The sequence below is a fragment of the Amphibalanus amphitrite genome, unplaced genomic scaffold, assembly GCF_019059575.1.
Source record: "Amphibalanus amphitrite isolate SeventyFive unplaced genomic scaffold, NRLGWU_Aamphi_draft 000020F_arrow, whole genome shotgun sequence".
NCBI lineage: Eukaryota > Metazoa > Arthropoda > Thecostraca > Balanomorpha > Balanidae > Amphibalanus > Amphibalanus amphitrite.
In genome coordinates, this window is record NW_024881516.1 from 350,775 (window position 1) to 364,970 (window position 14,196).

The window sequence follows — 14,196 nt, forward strand, 5'->3', positions numbered from 1 at the left end:
CGCCGGCCCCGTTTGCCGTGCTCGGCGTGCCGGCCGGTGTCTGCCGGCTCAGCCGACCTGTCTCCGCCGTACCCCCCCCCCCCTGGTGACCCCCTGTGTGACGTCACGCTGGTGACGCCAGCCGCGCCGCGGGCCGCCGCCGCCCACCGCGGCGGCCTGCGTGGGCCGTCGATGGCGCCCCGGGGCCATTCAGCGCTCCGCCTGGAATGTTCCGAGGGCCGCGGAGGCCCGCCAAGAGCCGTCTGTGGACCATCCCGGAAGCGCGGACTGAGATGAATGCTGCCAGGCTGGGTCTGTCCGGGGCGGGTCGGGGACTCGGCAGCCTGCAGGTGTTGGTTGACGGCTGTTGTTTCGTGCCGGACGGGGCGGCCGATCCGTCAGGTGCAGCGGTGGCACAGAGGTGTGATGTCACCGCAGGCACGGCACCGCGCGTCCCGGGCTAGGCACTAGGCAGCTCCACTGCTGGCGGTCGAGCGTCCAACGCGACACATGGTGGACGTTGGTGAGACCGGCGTACTGAACTGCGATCGGCGCTGAGGTGTGTGGGTCATATCTGTCGGCTAATGAGAGGTGTATAAAACGCCTATGACGATCACGATAGGTATCTATTATACGACGCTCAATCAAACACGTTCCAGTCCATGAAATAGGTAGACATATCGAGTTGACGGACCGCTAGTTTTTCGACTTGGCCGAATAACTGAGAACGACGGTCGAATATGAGACTCAGTCGGAACGGAGAGGCGGCTGATACAATCGCCTAAGACACAGAACCCTCCATGTCGGCATAATGTCCCGTCTTAATATATTCCTGCCCGGGGCCGGGATGATTCAATAAATGTCACCGAGGTTTTTTAGCGAAAACTCCGAGGGCCGTTAGGCCCGAGGTGATTTTGCTAAAAAAAAGCGAGGTGACATTTATTGAATTCCCGGCCTTAGGGCTGGAAGGTGTTTCCCATACCTGCCAAAAAGCTCACAACTATATGATAGTGACGTCAGCAGCCGTGTGGTTCAACGTGTTTAACCACACCCCTTGAACCACACGGCTTGTAATATTAAAGCATTGCATTAAACTTTGAAAAGTGTGGTACAGTGCACGTGCCGTTTAAATGCCTGGATGTCTCGATTTAATCATGCAATGTAGCAGGTATGGGATATTGCTCACGACAACGTTGATAAAGCTGTCGACGATAAACACAAGACAGTTCAATAGTGTGTACGAATGTAAGCACACAACTTTGGGCAATTATCCCTCTACAAAATACCTACGTGCGGCTCAAATTAAACCAAATGTATCGGGTTGACCTATTGTGCGACCCCGGGGCGCCGACACTGATAAGGCTGCTTGCACGCTCTTGAGGCGAATTCCAGTCTGGTAAATTGGCATGAAGAGGCCCAGTCCACGGTTCGTATTCCTTGACGCCAGTTGTGGTATCGCAGTAATAAGGTTTCGAGGAGTGATTTATGGTTTCCTCAAAACGGAACGAGTCCCATCAGGCCGGACATACCGACTGTGATGTGGATCGAGCGAAAGAAGCAATTTTTACCGTGTCACCGCTATGTTTCATAAACACTTAATGTGGACGTGGAACTGGGGCAAACAGAAATCATACGCCGTGGTTAGAATTCATATTTCGCACCGAAGTAACGTCATAGATGTGAATTGCGAGGCACAACTATTCTTGCTGCAATGGATACATTGTTTTACCTACCTAACGAATGGTGATCGTCGTGGAACGACGATTCGTCTCGACCATGCCTCCTTTAGTTCCAGTTGATCACAATTAAGTGCTTGTGCAGCATCTCAAACACAACGGACAGCTCTCTTCCCCTGGCTCTTACGTATGTGTCTCTTTCTCGTCTCCAGACCAGTTCGGCCTTCTGAGTTCTGAGGCTCTTCAGCAATGCATTGATTGCGAGGGAGCAGCACATTCACTGTTGCATTGATAGGCTGACGTCGCTCGGGCTGGCTGCGGCAGCTACCTATATACGGCCAGCCACAGCTCTCCGCGTCTCCGAGCGATCCAGAACGCCCGGCTGAGTCAGCTCCCCGCTAGCTGGCGGACGGCGGCAGACGGCGCCGGTTACGTGGAGGTCGCGTAAGAGCCTTGTGACGCGCTGGCGCGGGGGTGGCGGCTCCCGGGGCGGCCGCTGCGCGGAGGACCTGCGGACGGGGGCCGCCGGGCGCCGCCGCCCACTCTGCTCACCGCTGAGGTCACGGAGCGCGCTGAATGTCGGCGCCGCTGACTGCGCCGCGGCCGCCGCCGCGCTGATCGGACGGGGCTGACGTCACGCGCTGTGCGGGCACTGCGTGGCCAGTTCGAGGAACACAGGAAGTGCAGATGACGTCACTGTGCAGCTGCAGTGTGCAATGTGCATGCTGCATGCATATGGTGCCGAGTGCCGCCCCCGCCCGGCGTAATGGTCGCCCGCTGCACGTTTGTCACTCCGCCCGCGCCTGGCTCTCCAGAAAGTCGAATAAGTCTTCAAAGGAGCCTCTCAGCACGCGCAAAAGGGAAAACAAATACCCATAAATGTGTTTGCCGACGTTCTGACGCGGACCAAAACACACCTGCGCACTCAAATACTCACATACACACAGGGACACACGAGCACGGTCGGGCGCGGGGCGGGTCGGAGCGTCGGCCGGGTCGTTCGGACGGTTCTTACCGGACTGGTAAACAAACATCGAGTCAGCACCGGCAGCGGATTCACACCCCGGGGACAATGGCAGCCGACTGTGGATTGTGGAAGGACGGCGCAGTCGACACACTGCAAGAAAACGGCTACTTCGTGAACCATCATCGCCGTTCATTCGGTTTATCAATTCATCCACTCATACCTCGGTACATTGATACATTTACTCGTTCTTCCGTTTTCTTTTGTGTTGCGCATATATAGCGTTTCCTCACTATGCCAACACCTTTATTTCAGGTTGCGTATAGGTGCTTTCTTACGATTGGATAAATTTATCGTCGAATGAAACCAAACTGGAAAATAACAGCCACCGGTGGCCGCTTTTGCAAACACGAGATTATCGACGCGAGATAAAATCTGAGGTATCGACACGAAGCTCCAGGCAGTTTACCCTCAAACCAAACATATGCGGATTTACACCAAGCGCGGATATCTTAAGATTACCCTCGCCGGTTGTACTTTTGACACAACAACCCGACGAGCATCGTCCGTTCGTGACTGATCTTTTCTCCGCCTGCAGTGCGCCGACCGTCCACCCCTGCTGACCCGTCCCTGTCCGTTCCTGCAGGTTCAGCGGCGCCCAGTACTCGTTCGCCGACACGTTCGAGGTCTCCGAGTCGGAGTCGGATGACGACGAGTTCTACCTGCCGGCGCCGGCGCGCCGCCGCCACCTGCAGTGGCGGCACAAGCCGGCGCTCACGCTCGAGGCGGCCGACGACGGCGCGTCCGAGGCGCCGTCGGAGGCGGCCTCTGAGCCGGCCGCCGAGCGGTTCGCCGAGCTCGGGGACGACGTGGCCGAGGCCGAGGAGGAGGCCCGCCGGCGCCGCGAGCGGCTCCACAAGATCGCCCAGGAGCTGATGGTGACGGAGCGGAAGTACGTCCAGGAGCTGCACCTCATCGACCAGGTGAGACGGTCGGCGCCGCTGGCGGTGCAGTGGGGGTCAGTGGGGAGGGAGGGGACAGTGAGGTGCTTCTGACAACTTGGGTGTGTACCACTCAAACAACGCTATGTCGAAAGTTTGTTCGGAGGCTTAAAAGATTACACTTTGGAATGGCGTGTAATCGCTGAGGTAATCCCACGAATATGAGATTGGATAGGCATCTGTAGTGTTTGCAGAAATAGACCGTCGCGTCACGCTCCAAAGCCACGCAGGCGCGTAACCACCACTGGGGACACTGGGGACCGGTCCCCAGTAACTTTTGGGTTACTGGGGACCGTCCCCAGTAAAACCGATGACCTCCTCAGTTTGTTTAAATAGCCAAATATTGTCTCTAAATCGACGTGAAGAGTAATATGTAGTCAACGGAAGACAGAACAATGGATGCTTTGTTTAGCCAACGCCCGGGTGGGCCCCTCAGCCAATTTCGCCATGGGGCTTGGGGGCTTTTGGCCACACCAGATTATCTCGGAAAGTAAGCAAGCTAGAAAGACGCGGTAAAAAGCAACAGAGAGCTCACTACAGTATCTTTCCAGAATTACCTATGTCATGTTTTATCAGGTCATTGCTGAGGTCACTGGAGGTCACTAAAGGTAAAATTTTCACGAACTTTTGTTCCCAACTTTGACAACTGTTCACACAAATCGGCGCATAAGTCAGGAACCAATAGAGCTGCAGTGCTGCGGGAAAGCGCATTCGATAGCTTTTTCAAATGCCTATCTGAGTAATGCTCTTAGCTTTGACCTAAGGTCAACGGCTTAGCTTCCAGGCTAGCGTTTCATTAATGCCGCATTTGCCGTTGGTGAAACTCGTTGGCTATTTTTCTGGCTGATATTTTTTCACGCCGGCGGATATTTTTCGCCTGATTGGTGAAACTCGTCAGCGTTTTTTTTTATAGAAAAATTGCGTCAGGCGGCTATTTTTCTGTTGGTAGGTATAGCTGACCTCTGGTGACCTGACCGTATAGGTGACCTGGGGTAAAAATTTTCACAGATGATGCGAAATTGAGGTATCATAACCTATAGGTACCTACCAAGTTTCGTGGCGGTGTGCGTCGCGGTTTTCCTTACACGCGCAAAAAAACTGGCAGGTCTGGCCAAAACGCCCCCCCCCCCCTCTCCCCCTCAGGCGAATGCTGATCCTGAAATATAATATTTGGTCTTCACGGCCCTCCATGTGGTCCCCAGTAACTTCAGACTCGTGGTTACGCGCCTGAAGCCACGTGTAGCTGTCAATGTCTGACGTTGTTTGATTTTGTTCGTGTCTCAATATAGTTGCCCTTCGTATTTAGCAACAATATTTATATCATTTGGAGAAATTTGCTCCATTCAGTCTTTTTAAAAGCAGATGTTCCGTAACCCCAGTCGGATTACATCTAACGTCTTGTTTGCAATCTATCGCATTAAGATTTTGCAGTACTCAAATACAATTACCGCCTACCTACTTCGATATATATTTTTTAGATGCAGAATGAGACTGTTGTTTTCTATGCTGGAGTGTTGAAAAACCCGGCATCTCTGAGCGGTGTGAAATACGGCCCTGGCACCGCCGAGTCGGTTTGAAATGAATTGAATGAATTCAGTGCCGTTCGGCGAACCTCGGTGCCGACAAACTTCCTGTAGGTACCCGTGCACGCCGCGAGGGCTGAGGCGTGCCGCCCCTGCACGTTTGGGCTGGACCGGCACTCGGCTCCGTACGCTCAACTGGTGCAGCTGGGGTTCGGTCAGACCGGCGCTGGGCCTGCTCCGATACTTTGCACCGGGGCAGGCTCACCGTCACACAGGGGGACAGCGCGGCCGGTTATTGGTGTTTTAGGCACTGATTCAGCTATTAGAAAGCGACTTAGTAATAAGTATTCGGGCGAGACCGGTATTACGTAGCTAATTAGTGGTGATGTGAACCGCATTAGCTGAACGCTATAATTCCAGTTGGACCGTTTAGCTGTGCCCACGCCCTCTGTTGTCGCCTTAAAAAGACGGTGTTCAGTCATCGTTTCTGAGTACCGAGTAGATATGTCATGACTGCCTCTGAGAACGATCCGTGTCGCCGACGGCCCGCTGACACGCTCCGCTCCTCCGCCCAGATCTTCCACTTCCGCGTGGACCAGGAGAACCGGGCGCACCACATGTTCAACAACGAGATCACGGCGCAGATGTTCTCCAACGTCAAGTCCATCTACCAGTTCCACAAGGACCACATGCTGCCGCAGCTGGAGGCGCGGCTGGAGAGCTGGGAGGACGACCCGCGGATCGGTAAGGGCGCGCTGCCCAAGTGGCGGCTGATAATTTACGGCAGCTCGTTACCGGCGCGCGCCGCCTCACTGAGCTGGGCGGCACCCGACTGTCCACTGCGGCCCTTCATCCGTCCGCGATCATGGGCGGCCTCAGATGGTATCAGTACAGGGAGATGACAGATGACACTGGCCCGCGGGGTATTTCACCGAGTCAGCAGATTCTGTGTAAGCCCCGGCTGGTGAAAGGTGGGCGTCCGGCCCCTCCGCTCTGTTCCAAACAATGTGACGTCTCTTCTCCGCGCTGTATAAATCGGGTGGCGGATCGGCGCCGGCGCTTGCCAAACATAGATAACGGCTGCAGCTCCGGCTTGGCCAGCTCACAGCTGCAGCTGTTTAAACAAACCGGCGCCCGTGGGCTCGCACCTGGAGCGTCCCAAAGCTCTGAATCGCCCGTGTGAGACCTTTGTTTCAAAAACAAAGCTCCATAACTCTTGGTCGGCCTCTAAATCTCGGTAAGATCTGATCAACCTGATTATTGGACCTTATTCTTTTTTGTCTCTCCGGGAATATGCGTTCACTTCAAAATATATAATCCAAAGGCCCCGAACGCTATCGGTGTTTCGTGTCGCGGATCGAGGATCTGAACAGCTAGCCGGGTCCCGTCCTGCGCCGGGAGTCGTGTGGTGGTCGCCACCGACCCGGCCATCCTTTGTCCCTGCTCGGCCAGCGTAACGGCCGCGCCGACCCGGGGCCCACCTGGTCTGGATGGGCTGGCTGAGGTGGGAGGATGGGCTGAAGTGTATGATAAATCGTTTTTAGCTGAATGAAGAGCCGGATATGATAATTCACCTTTATGCATGCTCATTCACTTGGCCAGTTATACGCGTTAACCAACTTTGACTAACGTTTAGTACGGAGCGAGCGAAGCGAGCGTAGTCTTTCCTTAGATTAACGGAAATTTCTGAGTATGAGCGGCCGGCCGGCCGGCCGTGCGGACGCTTTTGCGAGGCTTATATCTCAGCAACCACTTGACCGATTTGCACGCGGTAATTTTTGTAGGGTAGCTTCATTCCTTCTACCAAGTATTGGACTATTCCCGATGCATGTGAGTGACCCCTAATGCACGTGCCACGTGCAAAACGAAGAGGTGTCAGTTTTGTAATTGTTGCAATATCTCGGTAACTACTTGGCCGATTGCGCTGAAATTTGGCATGTAGGTAGGCACCCACTAGGCACTGCATATCCATGTGCCAGAGTTGGGGTGCTGCTGCACGTGCGCACGTGCAGGGGTCGTTTCCAGATCTCGAGAACGGCTCGACCGATTGCGCTCAAATTTGGTACACAGTTAGGGACCGGTTAGTAGGGTGCCGTGCAAAAGTCAGTCGGGACCCATTTTGCACGTGCGCACGTGCAGGGTGCCGCTTCCAGATCTCGAGAACGGCTGGGCCGATTGTGCTCAAATTTGGCACATCGCTAGAGACCGGTTAGTAGGGTGCCGTGCACAAGTCAGTTGGAGGTACCCCCTCGCAAGTTCGCACGTGCAAGGCCGACCCTCTCGCTCGCTCCGTTAGTCGCCCCAAAAGGCGTTATCAAGGCTATAGAACTCCAGGTAAGGACACCAGCCGTTTGACCTTGAACGCCGCCGGCCGGCCGATGACGTCATCGGAGGCAAGCCGGCTCGGTGGACGCATGGCGCGAACGCATAACGAAGGAGCTTTGGATCGTTGCGGGAGCCGGTGAGCGATTTTAGTGCGTTTGCATACCACCATTGTTATATTGGTTGATCTAGCCTGCATTCTTATAAGCCTCGATGCATCTTAGGCCTGGATGGTGCGTACATTCGTAGAACGGTTCGACGTCCGTGGTTGAAGCTGTCTTTAAACTTAGAGGCTAAGACGGGTGTATTAACTAACAACAGCGACCCGATCCCGTCTGGCGATTCTAGAGGGGTCGTTAGGACCCAGGCCGAATCTATTTTTATGGAAACAGGGTGAGTGAATTGACAACCGATGGTTTACGAGTTTATCACGTCGTCGAGCGATGGTTGTTTGACAGACAACACATGATGCAGTGGGCGGATAACCAACAGGGATAATGCCTGAACGTAGGCGAGCATAATTGGCCTGCCATATTGATTAGGAATATAAAATCGTATTGGAGGTCCTTCATGAGGATATGCAATCATTGCGAGGATTCACTGCACCAGTTAAATTACTACTTAAACCCTCGGTCCCGGGCAACTCCGGGGAGCTGCAGTACCCGGCGGCCACCTCGTCGACTCGCAGGTCCTGTGGGCTTCCAGTGATGCTTCACTCTTCAGTGCTTCACCGAAGCCGCACGGGTAGAGCAGTAGGATGTGGGGTAAGGTGTCTGTATGCCTCTTCGTTGTTACAACGTATACAGTAGAGATGCCCTTTTTGAACCCGCAAACCCGCTTTCTGCGGGTTTTCAAAACCCGCAGGGTTTTTGGCGGGTTCGAGAAGCAAAACTTGTCGTGTGGCGGGTATTTGGCGGTCAGACTTCAGAACCTATAATTTTTATATTTTTTTTTTTTTTTTTAGATGCAAAACACAATGCCAAGTGGATTTGCTCAGGTTAACAATACAATATTCATCAAAACAACTTTTAAAACAGAACCAAATATAAAAATATATCAAGGAAGCACATTTCAAATGCAAAACTGATAACAACCAGCAATAGCATCCACAGTCTAGCAATGACCAAACCAGGGTAGGTACAAACAACAAACTACAAAGCATAAATAAATGCTGATGAAAGCATTCCATAAAACATAAAAGAACCTGAAAGCAAACTTATAGGAAGCTGAACTGAAGTCTATGTGCAGTGTGCACTAGATATACATTATGGAAGAACCCAGACTAAAATGAGATGTTGATGTTGAAAATCAGAGCAAATGCCACATGTTACTTTATTTGCGTCTGGTCGGCATAAAAAAGAGTTAAACAAAATTTGATGCAAATTCATTGATTACCTATCCTACTCTATGTTCTGTCCCACCCTATATTACGAAAATAACACACCAATTACCTGCAATTACCCTTACAAAAAATCAAAATATTGACTGGCATGCGGCCCAAACATAACGCAATACAATACTGGCGCACTTTCGACATTCTGACAAGGATTGGTATTTGACTGCGTCAATTTTGGTCTCTGAGGCGAAGGAAATCTGTCATTGATGACGCAATAATAATTTTACAATCAATTTTTCTGTCATGGTTTTTGAATACCTCAAAATAGCAGTTATACATGTTACAAAACCATGTAGCTGGTCGCATTTATTTCTTTTGTCTTTTTACGTCCTTATCATTTGTATGCCGATTGCCGAGAGAGGATCAGTCGGAGAGCATTACCAAGACCAACTATAAAATTATTACATTTTATTTAGTATTTACTGTCTCTTTATTTCCTAACCGGTGATTAACCTCTGAATTGTAAAACTTTAGCTGTTGTGTAAAATAATATTATCAGTATGGCACATTAATATGCATTATACAACGGTGTTTTCGCAACAAGTTCGCACTAACTACGGCTGCAATAATTTAGTCGCTGTGACATTCCTTGCAATCAGCTGTTGGTGACGCTTCTGACGCATGTTTCCAAAAATGCGTGGTTCATTGGCACTGAACCTTGGCACTGAACTATATAATGTTCATTGGTTAGTTGGTTTTTGCTGGGCTTTTGCATGATTTGTTTTATGTGTAGATCGACTGGATACGCATTATTCACCGTGTCACTATTTATTTTTAACTGGAAATCGCATATCTTTTTATATCAACATTCATTTTGATAACAGTATCATTCCAGAAGCCTAACATTGAGAGGAACCAGAGTGAAATTTTGATCCTCAGCCAATGCTGAAGGGTAAGGTGAGAGAAAGATTTTACTGAATTCTTTTCAGAAAGGAATTTCAAATGTATTGATGCATTATTCGTTTTCCATTATCCAGTGTGCACTTCCTGAGGACTTAGCATAGCAATTTCAAGTCCTTACTATTTGTTTGGCTGTCTTTTTCTGCACAACAATGAAGCAAGTAAGGTTTATTTAGCTCTAGCATTGACCCAGCTGTATTTTTTCCTTGCAAAGGCAGGTTTTTAAAATTGCGGGTTTTTTGCGGGTTCGGCTCAGCCAAAATCAGCTTGCGGGTAGTTGTGGTTGGGCAAGGGGTAGCTGCGGGGCGGGGCGGGTAATGAAATTGCAAATTTGGTGCATCTCTAGTATACAGCGCCCGGTCCCGCGGGAGCTCGGTAATCGGCCGTGACATATTCTTAACTGGCGGATCCAGGAAGCCGTTTTGGACACTGCGGGGGGCATACCTACCCTTAAAAGGTTTCTCTATATTAAAAAAGTCGGATTACGATTCCTTGCGCACCACTGTGCAGTTTGATTAAAAACTTTTCCTCAGTTAAGTTGTAAAATTTTCGTTTTATTCTCGAAAACCGATTTCGGACGCTGCACCGGGTGTGGGCCTGTGGGGGGTTCATTCACCTCAAATGCCTTTCCCTGGGTCCGCCAGTGGGCTGCCCCACCCTGAGCTTAACTAGAAACGTCTTAAAATCCCACCAGAGAGCCGATGGTAAGGTCAATTCAAATCAGATAACTTATCTCTGTCTGCCCGCCTAAATATGCCTACTACACACCGTACGGTGCCCGGCCCTGTCGGAGCTCTGAGCCGACCGTGACATCTTCGTTTTTCCCCATCCCAAGCTCGGTAAGAAACGTTCTCTCTCCCCACCCGATCGCTCATGATGTCAATTCAAATTCAATCCCTCATCTCTGTCTGCCCGCCCATTCATTGCACAGTGCACAGTGCACACCGTACGGCGCCCGGCCCTGCCAGAAAGATCCTAGCGCGCTGAGTGGTTGCCTCCAGCCGCGTCATCGCGAGGCCCCGCGAGGCCCAAAAATGAATACATTGCGCGAATAGCCGTGTCGCCCCCCTGGGCGTTATACTGGTTCTATTATAGTCTCTGATTATAATGAAACTCCGCCGCCACGATATCCCACCGGCCACCAGGCAGTCTGTTGTGGCTCTCTGTGCCTCCCTTCACATAACCAGCGCCGTTTTCCTCCACCTCTCCGCCTCGGGGCAAATATTTGACCCCGACCGAAAACAGTGGCGACGGGCTGCCACCAACAGCAGCGGCGCGGCGCGGCGGGTGTATGTGTGGGTGTGTGCACAATGGGCTGGGGCTGGGTGGGTGGTGGTGGGGCTGCAGGAAGGCGTTTGAGCTGGGGGGGGGGGGGGCACAGTACACACGGTACAGTGCAGGCAATGCACAGCCTTCTGGCGGCATGCAGCTCGTCTGGTGGAGGGGGGCGGGGGTTGAACAGGTGGGCTGTTCAGTACGGACTGCAGTAAGTGACTGGCTTACTGCAGAGCACCTGTACCTATACCGCGGTCTTATCCTACTGAAGCGCATGTTAATGACATCGGAGCCCGAGTCGATCGCCGGCGACCTAGTCACTCGTGGTGATGTTCACCATCGTACCACACGGAACGCCGACCATTTAGTCATGCCGGCGAGTCGATCGGAGTCGGGCAGGCGTCGTTTTAAGCACTCGATCGTTACCGCCTATAATGCTTTGCCACGTGAGTTGCGAAACTTTACTGGAGGCTTTAAGAAAGAACTCAGGCGACACCTGCTTATGAAGCAGCGGGGCGGCGTCGGCTAGGTGTGCTGTAAAGAGCATGCGTGTGTGGGTTAGTGCGTGTGCATGTGTGCATGTTGACCTAAATGACCGTTTTTTTTTTATCTTTACGACTGCAGGGTGCGGAATAGCCACTGAACTATGTGGATGTGCCCCATGACGTAAATACATACATACATACATACATACGGGAGCTGTGCTGCTATTGTTCCTGACTCTTGCCCTTTGATTGCATTTACGAGCTGGAGCCTTTTGCCACTATCCCTGACGTTGGGTACCTACTTACTGTTCTCTGCGGGATTTTCTGGGTGGCACATTGATGATGCTACTGTGCTATTATGCACACTATTTTTCTGTCTGTAACGATTCCGGGTCGCTGCTGGCGAATAACCACGTAGCGTCCCGGGTAGACTCCAAGGCTGGGCTCAGCGGTTAGCGCTGCTCTCATTCGCCGCCCGTTAAGAGGAGGCTGTCATTACAGCCGATCAGAGGCCAGTTTTACCAAAAAATACCAGCCGGCCGCCGAAATAAAATATCCAGCCGAAAAAATAGACGCCACACAGCCACGAGTTTCACCAACAAAAAAATTCCAGCCGACTTCGGACGGAAATTATTTGTCGCCGGTAGTCAGCTGATATTCTGTTACGATATCAAATTACGATATGTCAAGGAGGTTAATAAATCATTTAAAGCATGTTTTCAATCAATTTGAAGCGTGATTTCTAATGCAAATGCTATATACATTTCGAAATATTATTATCGTAAATTATTACATTATTTTCAAGAGTAAAAACAACAAAGTAGAGCATTATAAACTTTCATATCTATATTAACATTCTGGTGACCAGCAAAAGCCAATACAATACGAAACTACCAAATTGTAAACGTAGGTGCGTCATTCATAAAGGTGACGTAAGGAAGCTTGCATTTAAGGCAAATTTAAGATGGATCTTTTTTGCTGTCAGCCTATTATATTAATTTTTACAATACCTTCAACTTTGAACTTGCTATGTACCTTTTTGTCTGTTTTTAGTCGCACCTTGTAGAAATTCATCGTGTAGACCGAGAACGCAATGTGTGGACCTCCAGCTATGAGGTGGGGATTAGATGGGACCCACTCCAGTGGCAGCGGAACACCTTCAATTAAGGGGGCACTGCCGACTTTTGGTCCCTTTCTTTCCATGCAACGCCCATAGGGCTAATATTAAAATGTCAAAATCAAAGGGGGCACGGTGCTCCGGTGCCCTACCCGTTCCGCCGCCTATGAGTCCCGCTCCCGACAGATCCGGGAGCCGCACCTCTTTCCTAGCTTTCAAAAGAGCGGCAAAGAAGCGGCCAACATTGCTCCCAGAGACGCCACCTGAAGCTGGACGGACGACGGACAGTTCCGCAGCCGAGCGATTGAACTGCGGTGCTACGAGGCGGCTTCGCGTGCACTGCATTAGCACCTTCTAGCGGGAGTAAGAGGGCTAACGAACTCGCCAAGGCCTATATAAAGCATTGTGCCAAGGAGAGTGTCTTACCTTAGGAAAATACCTACCCAGATTAACTGCTGCACCGCGGTCATTGCAGAGCTGAGGGTGGTCGCTCGCTCCGCTTCGGCGAGGTGGAGGTCAGACTGCCCGGCTAGGTGGTTTTAGCCGATATGCAGGCCCCGTTTGCCGCGCCCGGTCGAGAAGAAGGAACGCCACACAGCAAAGAATATTCGCTCCGGGCCCGCTACACTGGTCCGGCTCGTAAGTCGTAACAAATTAACAATACCTGCGCTAGCGTCGTCGACCGCCGTTCGACTGCGCCCAGTACCGCTCAGTGGAGAGTCCTGCCGAACTCCTCCGCGTGTGCCGAGATCATTCGTTGCGCGGACACAATCGTCCGACGGAGACCGCTCTGCATTATGATCGGGTGGTCACCACCTTGGTCGCCGGCTTTCACACCCAGCCGAGCCGTCTGGCTACGCCCCAAATGATCGTCTAAGCCTTTCGATTGGTTTGTAACTCGGGTCTAATATCGAAATGTTTGGGAGTTAGGGCATGTTAAATCCGTGTTCATGAACAAATATACATTATGCAACTAAAACGCTTTACTTACTTTAACTTTTCTAGGCTGATGACAAGGCATACACCTATTCATTGCAATATTTCTAAAATGTACACAAATCATGAGCAATGAGCATAAAAAAACAACAGCGATCCACTAGAAGCTAGTGTGGAAATCCACTGACGTAGGTCGCCTCGTACTGGCGCAGCTCGTAGCTCGTCCAGCAGCGCCAGCGTCTCCCGCATCCGGCCGCCCGCCTTGCCCGCCTGCACCATCAGCCGCTGGAAATGGCTGCGCTGCCGCTCCAACATTAGCTTGACCGCCTGGCCGGCCCGGCAGATGCGCGCCGTCCGACGCACGCAGTGTGCGTCTTCAACAGCGCCGGGATGTCGTACGACACGACCGCGTCCACGGCGTCCACGTCCACGTCGCGCCCAGCACAGACAGCGGTAGCTCCAGCTGGTGCGCCACCTCGTTCCAGTTGACCAACACGAGCGAGCGTCGCCAGTCGGGCTGTCGGAGCAAATGGTGCATCAGCAGCGGCTTCAGCGGCTGCGGCGCCACCACGTTGAACGACTCGCTCAGCTCGGCCGGCGTGGTGAACCTGCCGACGAACTG

At 51.8% G+C, this 14,196-nt stretch overlaps 1 protein-coding gene across 1 annotated transcript in view; it reads left to right on the forward strand.

The window, feature by feature from the left end:
• The window catches only part of LOC122390098 (FYVE, RhoGEF and PH domain-containing protein 4-like), a 49,863-nt gene that overhangs the window by 14,802 nt on the left and 20,865 nt on the right, over window positions 1–14,196 (forward strand). Inside the window, exons 2-3 of the mRNA XM_043382759.1 lie at window positions 3,266–3,602; window positions 5,719–5,887. Coding sequence (XP_043238694.1) covers window positions 3,266–3,602; window positions 5,719–5,887 — 506 coding nt within the window. The remainder of the gene's footprint in view (window positions 1–3,265; window positions 3,603–5,718; window positions 5,888–14,196) is intronic.